This window comes from Theobroma cacao, chromosome 2, assembly GCF_000208745.1.
Source record: "Theobroma cacao cultivar B97-61/B2 chromosome 2, Criollo_cocoa_genome_V2, whole genome shotgun sequence".
NCBI classification, from domain to species: Eukaryota; Viridiplantae; Streptophyta; class Magnoliopsida; order Malvales; family Malvaceae; genus Theobroma; species Theobroma cacao.
The window spans coordinates 11364764-11382865 of record NC_030851.1 but is presented as its reverse complement, the minus strand read 5'-3'; the positions used below and the strand labels follow the sequence as shown (position 1 = coordinate 11382865).

The window sequence follows — 18102 nt, the reverse complement described above, 5'->3', positions numbered from 1 at the left end:
ATATATATATATATATATATATATATATATATATCATCATAATGAAATGGTGCATGAATCAATAACAACCACATATCACAACTTAAAACCATTTAGCAAAATCTTGTTCCCAAGGCCCTTGTTTTAAGATAAAGTTGTATAAAATCATTCAAATGCTTTGTGCAATTTCATTCACATTCCCAAAAGAAGTTTTGAGATGCAGTTCACTCATCGGTAGTAGTTGAGCCTTTAGCCAACTCTAACCTCCCTAATGGTCCAATTGGGATAATGGGGCTTCGTTGGAACCTACAATTAAATTAATATCACCATAATGTCAATTCATACTTATAAACCTTAAAAGCTACCCCTTAGCTAGCTTTCAATTGCCATTTTAAATGGCTATCTATTCCCACTGTCCTAGTCATAATAGAGTCAATACACAATCTCAACAATAAATCCAAAATTCAATCACTAAACATTATCAACCCTTAAAACCCAATGCTAATTTACTACTCACCTTGATAGTTTAATAACTTTGAATTTCTTTCCAACAATTCCCAAGCTATTATAGAGCTTTTTCTCTCTTTCTCTTTCTAAACACCTAGCTAGTGAGAGAAAGTATGGAAACAAGATTTTTTAAGAGTTTTAAAGAGAGAGAGTGGAAGAGCATAAGAATTTATGAAAGGGTGCACCAAAAGCATGAAAATTTAAGCCAATTTGAAAGAGGTTATAAAGCTTGATATCAAGCTTCCATTGAGAATGGAAGCAATGTGAAAAGGAGAAGAAGGAGAAGAAGAAAGCTATTGGAAAAGTATGTGAGAAGCTGCTGGAAGCAAGGTGCTTATAGCCCAAGCTTATCCAATTCCCTTAGAAATTACAAAAATACGCTTTTTCAAGTTAACTTGTTTTTCTCCCATCCTTTGTGCAATCTTTTTATTCTTTTGACACTAGGACAAGGTCCACAATGATCTAAACTACTCGGGTTTACAAAAACTTAAAATTTTGACTCGAGATGCAATCTGACCATTTTACCCTTTTTGTTTCCTTCCATTTTAACTTAGTCCTCCCACCACTCATTTAACTCCAATTTCCTTCTATTACCTTCTTCTACACATGTACAAATAAGGTATGAAGTTTGTACTCCAACGCGGTGTCCCCATACTATTTAAAATATTTACTTGCCCGCGTTATCTTTACTTAATAAAGATACGCGACCCCATTAACGTCATTTTTCTCCAAAATTCTTTCATTCTTCTTCTCTCTTATTTAGATTGACCATATACTCCTTCTTCATGAAAAAATTTGACACTGAATAAAATATTAATATTTTAATATTATTTTATTCTAAAAATTTCTTCTTACCTCCTCTTGTCTCCTTGGCACCCAAAATATCTTATTATGCCTATTTCAACCTTAAAATACCATAAAACCTTCTTTTGGGAGCTTTTTGGAGAAAATGACGAAACTACCCCTAGCCCGTGTTATTGCGTCTATGCGTAGTTATGAGCCTATAGGGGTTGAGGTCTCACACCCAGCATCACAAGGTTTTTACCAGACTCGAATTTCTCGCGTATGGGAAGGCAAAACCTTGCCTAGTAGGGTGAAAACGCACTTTATTGTATGGTCTATCTAGACCTCTTTATTTTATTTTTTTATTTTTTGTTATTTTGATTTTCAGAATGTTCTTCATTTTAATTAGCTCTAATCCTGATTTACTAATTTAATTTTTGTTGTTTAGTTTGATCTGTTTCCAATCATCTTAGCCTTGTTTTCACTAACAGGCTTAGGCATATTGCAAGCCTAGGAAAGCCTAAAGTTGTTGAAGACCAAGCAAATCCAAATTTTTAATTTTGGGCTTAATATTGACCCATAACAAAAATAAATGCAAATAAACAAAAAATAAATGCAGAATAGAATGCAATCAAATCAAATTGAATTGAAGATAACAACAAGTGAAAAATTGAACTAAGGTAATAATAATAAAATAAAAAAAGATAATATTAAATAAAATAGAATAAAAAATAAAATAAATAGTGTCTACATTAGTTGTTACACGTCATGTTGAAAATTTAGCTGTTACACGTCATGTTAAAAAATGTAGTTGTTATACATTATATTGAAAATTTAGTTGTTACACGTCATGTTGAAAAATATAGTCGTTATACGTCATGTTAAAGATTTAGTCGTTACACGTTATGTTGAAAAATTTAGTTATTATACATCATGATGAAAAAGTTGTTATATGCCATGCCATAATTTGAACCGTTTTGACTTGACATAAATGAATTTTTGACAAACTACCTTAACTATTTCTTGTTTAGCAAACGGCAACGGGAACCCATAAACAAGTGATGCTTGATAAGCTGATAACGACTAATACCCAGTTAGACGGTGAGACGATGGAAAAGGAAAATGATTGAAGATGAAAGGTGGATTGGAGAGGAGAGGAGGCAAAGTGTGGGCAATTTGGGTCAATGGTGGGAAAACTAAAATGATGGGAAAACGAACTGGTGGGAAATTTTAACCAATAGGAGTAATCAAATAGGAGAAAATAAAGTCATTTTTGCTTGGACAAAACGACATTCGTTTGCTAAAAATTCAATTCACTTATGTCACGGCCTAATTTTTGAGCCATGACTGACTCAAGGGCCAAATGGGCTTAGCCCACTAAGCCCAAGCAAGCCTATTTATATAATCTTGTACATTAATCCATATGTCTTTAAAATCCAAAATTCGTAATGTTTAAATATAATTCCTTTGAAAACAATTCATAAGACCCAATAATGTATTCATAATGGCATCGCCAACCATAATGTACATATATAGCTTGACAAATGAATCTTAGCATTTCACATCAAGCATTCATATACACATAATTAGACCTTGACCGTCAGCGGAGTGACTGGGCACGGTGGCTAACATTTAGTGTCATGGTAAACTTACCGAGCACTGGATAGGGAAGAGCACCTCGTCCTAGGACCAGTCACCTTTAACTCAGAAAACCTAAAACATGAAGTTTAAAAACATCAGTATAAACCTAGTGAGTGAACATAAGAAGGGAAAAAGCAATGTTAAGGAAGGTTTAGATATCATGATGCACTTAAGTTCAAAAACAATGCAATTTAGTTTATTTCTTATTAAAAACCCCTCATTCAAACCCTTGGTTGTTTAATCACTTGATGATGAAAGATCCATAAACAACAAAGAATTTGAAAAGTGAAAACTTTAAAAGAATTCAAGCAAGTCAAGCCTAATAGATTAATTCTCACCGCAGCGAAAAGGCATTTTCACTGCAATGAAATTATGGCTAGATAAAATCTAAGGGGTTTTCACTACCACAAGGAAAATCCACTCATGCCACATTATACATTAAATCAAGCACATTGACAATAATTAAGTTTTCTCAATATTCAATGCAGTCACATATATTTTCATAACCTTTTCTATAGCATATAAAAAAAAACATATTTATAGCATAAATATATATATATACAAGCATGTATACAACCACCACCTCACCTAGCTCATGTGCACTCCGCATCGCACATAGTCGGAGTCATTGTGTGCACCCCCACATTGCGCACAATTAATGTCATCATGTGCTCCACCTATATCGCGCACATGGCATATATCATCATCATCGTGTGCACCCCCACATCGTGCACAACTAATGCCATCATGTGCTCCCCCCACATCGTGCACATAAGCAATCTCATCATCCACACTCCCTCACCTCGTCATCACCGGCATGTGCAACTCCCACATCGCGCACATGCGCGGTTATAATTATCACACAATATTAACTATCAATGCACAACATATATCTATCAACATAATATGGGAGCACAAGGATTCATCATATTACACATTCATAACATATAACGTTTCATCAAGGGCTTGTTCCAATGCAAATTTTAAGAAAAACTAGTAAAATAATTCAAGTGGTTCAATCAAGCATATGATCATTTATTCCAAAATATTTTAATGCAAGTTCACTAACCTTACGATAGCAGGATGTTACATTGCTATTAGTTCAGAGGTGTATCTAGCTATTGCTACTTGCCGATCGCTCGTTATTTCCTTCGGCAAGCTACCACAGTACACTACCTTTACTTTTGTATTTCCTAGCAACAATCCAAATTCAATATCTTTAGTGTACCTCATTTCTACTTCTCTTTTTCCTTCAATCATGAATCCTTATTCAATTAACTTATATCTTAACACATTCTTTACCAAAGTGGGCTTTATCCTTTACTTGCGTAATTCTTTAGATTATGGATACCGACAACTTATTTATGACTCTAGCACATATATAAATCTTGTCTAAGGATATTTATCAAGTTTATCCATCATTTCCACAATAATTACCTAGCAGGTGGCAGCAACTATAAATTTACTTCCATCAAACATTTTCTAAGTCTACATGTACCACCATCCTCATTTACATGTTGCCACTAAGCATAACATTAATAATCATTCACACACACCAACATCCATAACCTTTTAAACCTTTCCTAACAACACATATCTACACACCAAACTTCCAATTAATATAATTGCCTTTCAACCATACCAATGACATCACAATAAAACTATGTATGTATACAATCATTCTCACAATATTAAACTAATCATAAGCTTCAAATTGTAGCATTAAGCTTACCACTTGGTTTTAGCTTGGATTTCACCCAAAAAAATTCATAATTTCCTCACACCCATGGTCACCATAGCTGCCACAAAATGATTCACACATCATTTTTTCAAAGATTTAACCAACCATGAGCTTAAAACACAAAAACCCTTGCCTTATATTTCTTGAATCTGGAGACCCACTTGATTTTTCTTTAATTACTCTTGAATCACTTACTACCCAAGCCTTCCACCTTTCTCTCCTTTCTTTCCTTAGCTGATTCTTTCTATTTTTCTCTTCAATTGCATGGGAGTCAAGTGAAAATGGGGTGGAAGTATGGAAATGGCGTGGGAGGAAGGAGATGGAGAAGAAAAATGCCATCTTGAAGAGATAAGGATCAGCTAAGGATAAGGATGAAAAGTCAAAGCTTCCTTTAACCACTTTAATGAAAAAATTACTATTTTACCCTCCAAAGTTTTGACAACTTTAATGGTAAAATTACCATTTTGCTCTCCAAAGTTTTCACTCTTTTTAATTGTATCTTCCCACAATCTTTCAATTCCAATTTCTTTCCATTATCTTCTTTTACACATGTACAAACGAAATATAAAGTTTGTACTCCAACACGGTGTCCCCATAATATTTAAAATATTTATTTACCCGTGTTATCTGTATTTAATAAAAGCATGCAGGTCCCATTAACGTCATTTTTCTCAGAAATTTCCTCGTTTGTCTTCTCCCCCACTTAGATTGACTATATACTCCATTTTCATGAAAAATTATGATATTGAATAAAATATTATTATTTTAATATTATTTTATTAATAAAAATATTATTTTATTTTAAAATTTTCTACCTATCTCCTTGGCACCCAAAACACTTTGTTATACATCAATTCACTTCCGAATCACTTTTTATCTAGCTAATTCATCCTCAATAAAAACATTATTATTATTTCCTCGTGTACGAAATATTTTATCTTAAAATACTCTTTTCACCTTTCATCACTTTTAAACATTCCAATTGACCTCAATTAACATTTGATAAACTTTATTAGTCATCATAGCAAAGTACAAGATATTACAACTTACTACGTTAGAGGTGAAAATTTAAGTTAGTGTCCACATCATGCGTGTATTTTACACCTCTCACCTTAGCCTTGAATTGTAAAAAACTGAAAACGTTTGGTTATTAATTGTTACAATTGAAACGTTTAACCCTAAATTGACAAAAACTTAAAAATTTTGATCCTAAAATGAGCATTTAATCGTGCAATTTAGTGTTGAATAGAAAATAGAAATATCATTTTAAAAAGTATTGCTTTATATGTGTGAACTATCTGCATTTATAGTCCCAGAATCCTTTCACAGTTCTTAACTTCTTTATGTTGACAAAATACTTGAAGAAAATCAACAGAAAAGAAAATTTTGAAAAACTTGATACTTTTCTTACTTCATTTGAAGATGAAATGTAAAATTAGATGGTGAATGATATAACTTATCCAAGATAAGAATGGAAATTTTTTTTCTCATTTTCCTCTGATTTTTATTCTTTCAACTAATCACCAAAAGACACATAGTCAACAAGAAACACTTTAAGAGATTGGAACTCAAAGTAGGATATGTTTATATGCCCGACTGATTATTGTTGTGCTTACAAGTGCTTTGATGATTTGACATCCTTGTTGCCCGAGAATTGTTAATGATTGTTTACACTATATTTTACTCTTTCTAAAAGTCCTGTTTGTACACAGAAACTTGAAGAGATAACTTATTTGGAGTTACTGACCATGTATCCTTGTGTTCAAATATTTTATTTCTCAAACTCTTGTACGTTATTTTATACGAGGGCTCAATGGCTCATAATGAGGTCTAGCCCCATGCCACTTGCTTATTGGTTATTAAGATTATTTGTTTCATAAGGTTTTTTTTTTTTTTCTTTTTTGAAAAAGAGGAAGAAGAAGAAGAAGAAAAACACACAAGTAACAACTAAAGAAAAAGAAATAAGTAGAGTTAATTATTAGATTTTTTTATTGTAGCGTGCCAGAAGAATACCTGCTCTTAGAGCATAACCATTGAGCTTCTTTAATTTAATGGTATCAACAATGGCATCTTCAGCAATAGAAGTAGTCTGAAAGCATGGATATGAAGAGGTATCACCAGACCAGAGCCCAGAAAAATGATGGGGCGATAATCTCTTTCATCAAGATTTTGCCTTTAGCAAGTTCACAGCACTTCTGATGCTCAGTTGGTGATGACTCAGTCTTGAGCCCCATGGTCTTTTGGGAACCCCATTTTTTTAACTTGTTCTTCAGGTCTCACTTCTTTTTTAATCCTAGTAGAGTGGGATGGTCGAAACTGGAATGGAGAGGAAACGAATACAGCTAGATGTTTGCTGAGTTTATCTTCCAAATTTAACAGATAGCGGCAACACAGAGACAGGGGAGAGAGTGCTATACATGGCAGTAAAACATATATCTTCTTTGTTTTTTTTTTTTCTTTTTGATTAGCTCTGTTCGCCACTTAGTAACTAAGTTTTTCACTAAAATAAAATTCTGGCATGTAAAACTAGAAATAAAGTGAGGGGTGAATAAGCATATGAATAATACTGTAGAAAAAGGAATCTGATAAGGAGGTATTGATCACCAAAGTCCAATCTTGTGTCTCTATGACTTAATGCTAGCAGAAATCAAGGCTTTTATTCCGGAACAATGAAAGCGAAGTTTTCCCCTAGGAAAACAAACACTTATTTTAGTGGCTATATAAAATGAAGTGTGAGATCCAACACGTAGTTGTTGATCATCATCAGTTATTATTATGGTGTGGATGATAAGCAAATTTATTGCTGTTTCATGTGCCTATTGTAGAAGGTTTTGATTCTTCCAAGACCTTCCTCAAGAGTGGACGGTTCAACAGCAAATGTTATGCGCAGCCAATTTTTGAGCCCAACTGCAACCCCTGCAAGGGTTATTGCCATCATGAATGAGAAGTTGAGAAAGCTACCACAGGTCAACCAGCAATCCAGTACATAATTGTGTTTTTTCTTTCACCAGTTCAGATTGATACATTATGAATTTATCATGGTCATTTACCTGGAAGAACAATCACAGATTCCTCTCTAGCCAACTTGAGACAGAAATCCATATCATCATCAATGTCTTCAAGTAGTGACACGTTTAGTTTTACCTGTAATGAAAATTTATCACTAAGATTATCCATGTTGATTCTTAAAGAAAAATAAAAAGATTACAGATCTCATTAGTTCCATGTCCTTACCATTACAAACATTGATCCCTCTGGTTTGTGTGGACAAGTTATGCAGGGAATCTCCTTAAGTCTATCATAACATATGTCTGCAGCTTGGCTACAGATTTTAAGGATTTTGGCAAAGAAATCATCCTTTGTTTTTTCAAGTATTTGAGGAATTGCCCCCTAAAACATCACCATATTATTGAACTATAAAATCATCGGGAAAGGAATTAAAACAGTGAACAACACTAGTGTGCAGATAAAGCCAAGAGAATATAAGCAAAATTTATGTTTTATAGAATGATGGATACGTTATTTCAATAGGAACGCTTTATACATATTAAACTTGCAGCCATTAAAGTACTGCTCAGCATACACTCAGACAGGCAAGCGCATTAAAAGGACACATATTTCTTGTGAAGCATAAAACCAAAGAGAGAAGAAAAGCTATTTTATTATTCTGATTTTTCATAAAATTTCTATTAGTGACGTACCTGGATGACTGTTGGTGGGTCAGCGGAGATGTTGAGATATCTCCTAATGCTTTCTGCAATCTAATATTAAAAGACAACAAGTGCGCAATTCATTTTTCAGAAGATGGCCGGTACAATATAAAAGTGGGCAAGTCACTGCGAAAGGACATGTTTTGCAAGAGTAAAATGTATTTATGAACAGGGAAAAAGTTGACTTAAAGAATCACAATCCACTCTAATGTTCTATTCTAGTTTTATTTGTCAATCAGTGAATTGGAACAATTAAAGACAGCAGCTATAAGTTCAGGCCCCAGCACCATTCCATAAAGATTTACTACAATAAATTTCAGCAAACTTATCCTGAAATCTAAGAAATTTTTTTAACATAAAGCAGATATAGGTCTTCCCGTTGCTAAGTTGGAAGGAAAGATCAGGATCCAGCAGCTGACAGGTAACTAAGTCTAGGATGCATCAAAAATCAAGTTGATTTTTTTCAGCATCTGAATGTTCATGTTCATGCATGTTAATAAGGCATGAACTCTTTCCTTCTCTTTTTCTATTCTTTGGATGAATAATGTGGTATTCGAGAAATTTAGCATAAGCTGAGCTGTAATATAAATTAGTATTACCTTATACGCTTATCAAAAGAAAAAAAAAAGTATTACCTTACAGAGGAAATAAGAATTTCATAATTTAGCAATATTAATTATACCAAAGCAGAGAGATTAAATACATACCCGAGATTTCTTAAGACTGCCATTTGGATCACATGTCACTATCCAGCCAAGACGCCAACCAGGAACAATCCATCTCTTCGATATAGACCCGAGTGTAATAACAGGCACAATAGATCCAAACTTCCCCATAGGCACAAATGGGTTGCTCCCAAAAGTTAGATGGCCATAAACCTCATCAGCAATGACAAATATTCCAAGCTTTTTTGCTGTTTCAGCAACCTAAGCACCGCCAAGCAAATAAAGTATTAGCAATTCTAGATTCTAATATGTTGTTTGGTCCACCTTTATATTCTATGATGGCCAAAATTCTTACCATTCATTCTCAGATTATGGATTTTGATTATATCAGAACAGCTTGGAGACGTGTTAGTAAAACAGAACTGTAATTGGAAAAGCAATGCTGGCAAAGAAATGTTATATTGTGGCCTACTTAAGCTCAAAATTGTATTTTTTAAATTAGGATACCTTTTTCAAGTGTTGACAGGTAAAGACACTTCCACAAGGATTGCCAGGGTTAACAATAACCATGGCTACTGTGTTCTCATCTGCAAGAGCTTCAACAGAATCAAGATCAACTTGCCACCCTTTCTCTGGTACAAGATCAAAATGCCGTACTTCAAGGTTGCTAAAAGCAGCACGAGATTCATACATTGGGTACCCTGGCCTGGGAAGAAGAATATTCGCACTAGGACTAGCAAGGACAGAAATTATGACCTCAATTGAGTTATTGCAACCAACTGTGAGATAAACATCATCCGGAGATAATTGGTATGAAATATCTTGAGACAGATATGCAGCTATAGCCCTGTCATGACAAAATGGAAGTACAGTTATCATTGAATTAATTAATAGTATGATATTTTGACAGGGTTGTCCTTTAATTTAAGGGGGGAAAGCAGAACATGTAAATTAGTTTCTTCTTGCTATCTTACTTTCCGTTTTCGATAAGAGGTAATGGACTAAATGTTATTCACTTTAAAAGTTTTTGCTGCACACTTTCTGTCACTGAACAACAGTTTAATGCCAACATAATTATATACAGTCATCTCAAACAATGACTGAATAAACTCTTGAAATATAGAGTGAAGATATAAAGGTTGAACAAAACAAGCAATGCCACCGCTGAATCGCATCCCTCCACGAAACAAAGGCCTTATGTAGAAAACAATTCCTAAACAGATGATAATTGAAACTCTTGAAAAGAAAATGCAGAGAGATATGAAAATGAAACAATCTGCAAAACAAACTAAACAATAGATGTGATGTGACCAATGCACAAGGTAGGCAGCCGCAGTTTCAAAAGTCCACCTTTAACTACTGAAAATGAAACAAAAAACACAAAAAAGAGTTATATGCTGTTCAAAACCAATATGTTTGTTAGTAATTTGTTTGCTATTGGATCAGTACATTTCAAATAAAAAATTCAGGTCTTTGTCTTTTTTTTTTCTTCTTCAATTTAATAAAGTATCCAAGATTCCATCTTTCAAAGGTAAAGACAATTCAAACTGTTACTCTTCATAGTTAATTAATCGTTAAAAAACGAAAGATGTTGATGCTTCTGATGATGCTGACTTTCTGATTTCCGTGTTGCAATTTTCTTGCCCTTTATCTACCTAATTTTCTTTGGGAAGGACCAAGGAAACAACCTAAAACATTCTTGCAAGGATTTTAATTTCTTCTACAATGTTAAGAAAGGCTCAGTAAAAAATTTTTTTTATTCCCCCCAATAGCTTGCTGAGGCCGGAAAGCGACATGTATATTTTCCATAACGTTAACATAGTTTCTAGCAATGAAACCGCAGAAATATTGGCATCTATACCTTCAAAATATGAAAGAAAGGTCATTCGCCATAGTCAGTACAAACGTTACGCCTTTATGCAAGGAAAACTGACAGAAAAAGTACTAACTACTCCTCATCTCTTTGGAGAACCACTCATGTCACTATGTCAGTATCAAATCCTATGCACAACGACTCCATCTCTCACAATGAACAAAATATGTAGTCATCGGGAAAAAAAAAACAAAAAAAAATGGTATCTAAGAGATGGTGCAGTCAAAGTTTTTATAATTAGAGTGATATACCTCCTTGCTGGAAGAATACCGATGGTTGGAGAATAGCAGTTGAACTTAGCTGATCGGACAGCCTCAACAATGGCATCTTCGGCTATAGCAGTGGTTCGAAAACACGGAAACACGGAGGGATCACCGTGGCCGAGAGGGATGGCAGGCTTGTTATCATCTCCATTTAGATTATCATTTAACATGTTGAGAACCCCTCGAACGCAGATGGCATCCGCTGCTTCCAGTGCCTTGTTTCCTTTAAAAACCCATTTCTTTGAAGCATTTTCCATTTCTAAATAACCCAACTCCCAGTATGAAGCAAGTTCGGTCGCGGGTGGGGTTTGTTAAAAGGCTTTTGAGAGTTGGAATGTGGAGAAGGAAGAGGTGGAGTGTGGAGAATGAATATAAAGCAAAGTGCGCGGTGAGTGCTTGCAGAGTCTGAATAGACAAATAGCAAGTTATTTATTGAAAAAATTGTGAAAAAGGACCTTAATAGTAAAGTGACTTAAAAATGATCTTCTCTATAATTTTAATTATTTTTAGTTAATTTTTAGTATAATTTGACAAAAATACCTTTTAAATCAATTAATCCAAATGAAGGCGCATTTGGGTTTCTTTCTTGCTTTCTATTCTCCTGCAATTCAGCTAAAAATTTTAAAATTAAATCTCGATTTAAATTTAGCTATCCTTCCGTCCAACTCTTTAACGCCATCAAGGTCTATATCGACAGTCAACTTTCTCATGATCCTAAAGTACAAAGATGACATCAAGGTATTTGTTATGAGTTCTTGAGTTTATTTAAGGTTATTCATAGAATGAAAAAGTTGATGGGTAAATTATATGAGTTTGGAAACTTAAATCTGCTTGGGGGTAGCGAAATCAATCAGTTTATAGGTGATGCATGAATATTTCTTAGGCATTGAGTCACTGGATATTAGGATGTGTTACTAGATATTAGGAATCGTAACTTGTTTATTTGGCATTAGGTTCCTGTATATTACGTGACTGAATATTTGTTGAGCATTGCATGACTTGTTTATAGAAATTACGTGACTGAATATTTGTTAAGCGTTGCTTGACTTATTTATAGGCATTACGTGACTGAATATTTGTTGAGCATTGCATGACGTGTTTGTAGGCATTGCGTGACTTTATCTACCTAATGCTGAAGGTGATTATCTATTAATTCAGCCTCGTTAATAACAAATTGTGTAAAATTAAAAGAGAAATAGGCTAAAACTGTTTGGTAAATAAATTATATAAGTTGTAATTTCGGTTAAAATTACCATAAACGATATTGAGTGTCATCCTCGATAACCTAATAAGTTATAATGTAATTCTTGAAGTTTATATATAATTTCATATGTTAAAATCAAAGAAATCAAAAAAGAAACGGAACAATTTTCAGACTTGTATAGTAGCAATAGTGTTAGATTTTGGTTGGTCTACCAAGCAATAGGACCATGATGCTTAAATTAAAAAAATGAAAAGAAAAGAGAAAACAATAATGAATTTCTTGGAATAGAGAAAAGAGGTAATATTAAAATCCTTTTGATTAGTGAAAAGAGAGAAAACCTTTAAATTGCTTTTTATTAAAAATTTCTTGGAAAATGACGTTTGACTTGGCTTTTGCTTTTAAGAGGTAGATAAGATGAAACGTTAGGCCGAACAAGTACTTAATAACCAATCCAGCCCCCCTTCATTGCACTTATATGGGTGTAGAAAACGAAGAGTCAACATTCATGCCTATAAATAAAGGGAACCATTAACCATTTGAATCAAATTCAATTATCTAAATCAATCTCATATTATTGTAAAATGGCATCCAGAGATCCAAGAGTCAATAATGGGGAAGAGGCAGCCTCCGAAGAGGAGGAGATGCCTTTGAGGGAGAAGCTGGAGATATTCCAGCAAGAGATGCACGCCCTCATCGACAAGTTGATGGCTAGGACTTTTGAACTAGAGGTTGACATCCTGATCAACAACAAGATTCTCGCCGATATATATGAAATAGTAGATGAACTTAGGAAGAAATGAACTACAGTTCATTTTTTTTTTGTATCATCTCATTTTATTTCAGAGAATCTAATAAATAAAATTTTAAGAAATTTCATTGAGCATATATTTTCTTATCTCTGTTCTTATTTTTATTTTTTTCGTTTAAGTTATATTATGCTGAATAACTTCGTGAGTGGATGTTAGGCATTGGGTAACCTATTATTAGGTATTGAGAGTATGGGTTATATGCGGTGCGTGAATTATGCAATGCATATCTTCTGTTGAGACATTGCGTGAGTGGTTTGTATGTATATGGAATAGAGTACCTATGGTGACATGTTGTTATGTATTGTGTGACGTTGGGCCAATACGTGACTGTTTAAGTTGGCATAACGTGAGTGGATATTAGGCATCGATTGACTTATTATTAGGTATTGCGAGACTGGTGGTGCGTGACTTGTGCAATTCACCTCTTGTTTTGAGGCTTATTAGACTTGGCAATTTTAAACACAACACATTAACACGACACAAGAAGATACGAGTTAAAGTGGTTTTGGGTTTAGTCTTAACGTGTTTCGTGTCTAATCGTGTCTGACACGTTAAGACACGAAAATTTTCGTGTCTTAACGTGTCAGACACGACAAACACGTTTAAACACGTTTACTTAATCGTGTTATCGTGTTTAATCGTGTTATCGTGTTCAATCGTATTATCATGTTTAAACGTGTATATGTGACACATTTATTAACTTATTTAAAATTAATAGTTAAAAACTATTTTAACCTTATATAAATAATTTTAAATAATTATTTTAATAAGTTTTTTTAATTTTATAAAGGGTATAATGTAATTAACTAATTATACATGCTCAACCCTAATTTTTAACTTTTGGTGATTATTTGATGTTATTACTATTTTTGTTTTATTATAATTATTTTTATAATTATAGATTTTAAATTTAAATAATAAAATTATATTTAATTATAAATATTTTTATTTAATCGTGTTAAACGTATTAATTGTGTTAAACGTGTTAATCGTATTAAACGTGTTAATCGTGTTAAACGTGTTATTAATCGTGTTGTGTCATATATTGACACGTTTAATAAACCTGTTAATCGTGTCCTGTCGTGTTACACGTGTATTAACGTGTACGTGTACGTGTTTTAAATTTGAGATACGAATATTAAACGTGTCGTGTTTGTGTTTAGCCTTAAATGGTTTCGTGTCTAATCGTGTCTGACACGTTTATGACACGTTAACACGAATTGCCAAGTCTGAGGCTTATTATACATTGAATGACTTATTCTTAGGTGTTGCAAGCCTGACGGTGCGTGATTGACTTGTGCAATTTATGTGTTGTTTTGAGGCTTTTGTTCAGTAGTTTTTTAGGCAGTGCGTGATTGGTTTTTATATATTGCGTTACCTGTTGTAGCAAGAGTGGTGGCGCGTGACTTGTGCAATTCATGTGTTGTTTTGAGGCTTTTGTTTAGTAGTTTTTAAGGCTTGCATGACTGGTTTTTATATATTGCGTGACCTGTTTTTATGTATTGCGAGAGTGGTGACGCATGACTTGTGCAATTCATATGTTGTTTTGAGACTTTTGTTCAATAGTTTTTTAGGCTTGCGTGACTGGTTTTTATATATTGCATAACCTGTTGTTATGTATTGCGAGAGTGGTGGGGCGTGACTTGTGCAATTCGCCTCTTGTTTTGGGCATTTGTTCACTAGTTATTAGGCATTGCATTAAGAATGTGTATTAGAGATTGCGACACTAAATTTCAGTTAAATTTTTGCGACTGGCCAAATGTGACTTAGGCATTGCGTAAGTGGTTTGTATGCATTGAGGGGCAATTTTTGATAAATTGACTGATTGTGACATTTATTTTCTGTTAAATTTCAGCAGCTTGCCAAATGTGAAGCTTATGATTACATACGGTGGTCATTGGGTCGATGACACCTACAATGGTGGTGAGACATGAGTGAGGGGTGTTGAGAGTGATTTATCATTTTCGGGACTAATGAAGCTGGTTGAAGAGGTTGTTGGGGTCAACTCACATAATAATGAAATCGAGCTACATGCATCGCTCAGCCATGCCGCAGGGGTTTCGCGCGCAGTTATCAGGGATGATGAAGATGTAGCAAGTATTCTGCTAGATGAGAGGGCAATTGTTGTGTTTGTGACAGTTAAGGTAGGAAATGCAAATGATATTCCACATGAGCACGATGTCCAACATAGTAATCATCAAGAACAGAATGTTAATTATTCTAACATACAACACCATGCATTTCCTAACAAACAACCATGGCAATCACGTTTGACGTATCCTCATGAGTTTCAGCAGCCCGGCGTACACATGAGGTGTCTGTAAATGATGTCTGCACAATTCCAATCAGAATGTGCATCAAATGAAATACTTGGTACTTTGAAACAAACACAACAGTCGGTCGAAAATGCATTGGGTCCATTGTCATCAGCAAACGACATTGTGATGGTTGTGAGTGATGACGATGCATCTGATAAGATTGAAGATGATGTTGAAGAGGATGACACGGTGGATCGGAACGATGAGTTGCATGATGACTGTGAAGATGATTATGTTGGCGAACATGAAGACCGTTCAAAGGATGATAGGGTTAAACAAACCGACATTCCTGATTGCAATCATACAGATGGCAGTACAGGTCATACCATAACTCTTTTGTTAGAAGAGGTTGAGTTGGACGACCATTGCAGAATCGTTGAATTAAAAGATGTTGAGGGTGCGGACCCTATTTACAAGAACACTATTGCACTTGAGAACGACATTCGTTCTCTTGATGACAGTGATCAAGAGAGAGTAAATACAGGGGTATCTCGTTAATGGATTATTCCCAGACTATATATGATATCCTTCCAAATAGTTAGCAGTGAGGAATCCATATCAATGGACGACTACTTATATCGTGGAAAAGTGTTTCCATCGAAGGCTGAATTGAAACGAGTTTTGAGCATGTTGGCACTAAAAGAGCATTTTGAGGTTAAAGTTAAAAAGTCATGTCATGCTCGTTTTGAGGTTGGTTGTAAGGATAAGGCATGCAAGTTTGCTTTGCGTGCAACGAAGTTGCCTGAAGGAGAATATTGGCAATTTCAGACGTTTCGGAAGGTACACACGTGTACTGTTGATGGTTTGCAATGTGGGTACTGAACTCCAAGCGCGAGGGTAATTGGTGAGCTTATCTCCACCAAGGTGCAAGGAAATTGTGTAACCCCATAGAAACTAAAGGAAATAATGGAAAAGATGAATCGTAAGTGGGGATTGCAATGCCTATATGGTAAGGTTTGGTAAGCGAAGAAGTATACGGAGAGTCTTGTGTTCGATTGGCCGGAAGAGTCATTCCATCTCCTCCCCTCGTATTTCCATATGTTGGAACATGAAAATCTCAGTACTGCCACGTGTATCGCTACTGATGGGGAACAACGATTCAAATATTGTTTTTGGGCGTTTGGGTCATGTATTCAGGGGTTCAGTGCTGTAATGCGACTTGTAGTCGCTATCGATACGACACATCTAAAATGCAGATTCAAGGGTATTATGTTTGTGGCGGTATGAAAAGATGTGAATGAGCAGATATATCCACTTACATTTAGCATTGGCCACGTCGAAGACGAAGAGTCTTGGTCATGGTTTCTTAACCAATTACGTCGTACGATTGGTTGTCTTGAAAATGCAATGTTCATTTTTTATCAGCATCTTGGCATTAATAATGCAGTTGAGAAAGTGTACAAGGACGCTCATCATGGTTTATGCAATTACCATTTAGGGAAAAACGTTAAAAACAGGTTCAAGCGTGAAGATGTTGCCGCTATTTTCACCATGGCCGCCAACTGCTATAGGGTCGTCAATTTTAACAGACATATGAATCAGCTGAAACACCTTTGCAAACCTGCTTATGACAACCTTATGAGATTAGGCCTTGAGAGATGGGCACGTGCACGGTCACCAGTAAGGTGATAAAGCTAATGACATCCAACATTGCAGAGTGTATTAACTCCTGCCCGAGGCATGCAAGAAAAATGCCAATAGCAGTGTTGATCGAGTGCATCAAAGGCATGTTTCAACGTTGGTTCCATGATCGACACAATGAGGCATTGAATTTGACCACGCCCCTCAGCCCTTGGGCTACTGATTTGTTGAATAGACGGTTCAATGAAGCATGTCACTTTTCCATACAAGCAATCGATTGGGTGGAGTTTCAAGTTATAGAAAGGAGTGAGGACAGAGTGGTGAACCTCTCCACTAAGACGTCTTCTTACGATGAGTTTCAGACCTATCTACTCCCTTACATGCATGCCATAGAGGCAATAAGGTATGAACAATCATGGTTTGTTATAATGTGCATGATGAATTGAATTTTTACATTATTCGTAAACTGTGATTTCATTGCCTTGGCAGTAAGTGCAAACATGCAGCCATTGAATTCTACTCGGACTATTACAAGACTTGGTTTTAGGCGGAGGGATATGCGGTTCCCATTCACGCAGTTGGGCATCCCAGTGAGTGGGACATCCCCGATGACGTTCAACAAATTGTCGTTTTGCCACCAAGTTGGCGAGGTCAAGCTAGAAGACTTAGGAGGAAAAAGATTCCATCAGTTGGGGAAGGCAGCGGACGATGTAGATGTTCACAATGCAAGAGCTATGGTCATAATAGACAAAATTGTAGAACTCTATTTGCAGCTTCACCGACAAATGGGGAAACATATCTACTCAACTGACGACTCGACGACAACGACCCAAGGCATGTGTAATTTGCAGACAACCCGAGCATACACGAAACCGCTGTCCAATGCAAACTACAAACTTTGATAATGTTATAAGTGTCGTACTTGAAGATAGTGACCCTTCAGACGTTAGTTGTTAGGGATTGTTTCGAACTAGCCATTGATATTTGCATTGAATAATATTATTTCAACTTGAGTTTGACAGAATTTG

The 18102-nt window shown here is 35.1% G+C and overlaps 1 protein-coding gene and 1 long non-coding RNA gene across 4 annotated transcripts; both read right to left on the bottom strand.

Moving 5' to 3' along the window:
• Positions 2736 to 4978, bottom strand: LOC108660798. Its single transcript, XR_001926489.1, has 3 exons — positions 4643 to 4978; positions 3980 to 4103; positions 2736 to 2982 (listed from the first exon to the last, which is right to left on the bottom strand). It is a non-coding gene; the product is annotated as an uncharacterized LOC108660798 (long non-coding RNA).
• Positions 7190 to 11564, bottom strand: LOC18608756 (tyrosine aminotransferase). Of its 3 annotated transcripts, XM_018114497.1 has the most exons (7): positions 11151 to 11564; positions 9534 to 9873; positions 9069 to 9287; positions 8353 to 8412; positions 7886 to 8041; positions 7702 to 7795; positions 7190 to 7567 (listed from the first exon to the last, which is right to left on the bottom strand). In XM_018114497.1, the coding sequence occupies exons 1-7, from the start codon at positions 11417 to 11419 to the stop codon at positions 7449 to 7451; spliced, it is 1257 nt and encodes a 418-aa protein (XP_017969986.1). In that variant the 5' UTR covers positions 11420 to 11564; the 3' UTR covers positions 7190 to 7448. The 3 variants fall into 3 exon arrangements, with proteins under 3 accessions (XP_017969986.1, XP_017969988.1, XP_017969987.1); XM_018114499.1 differs by lacking the exon at positions 7886 to 8041; XM_018114498.1 differs by lacking the exon at positions 8353 to 8412.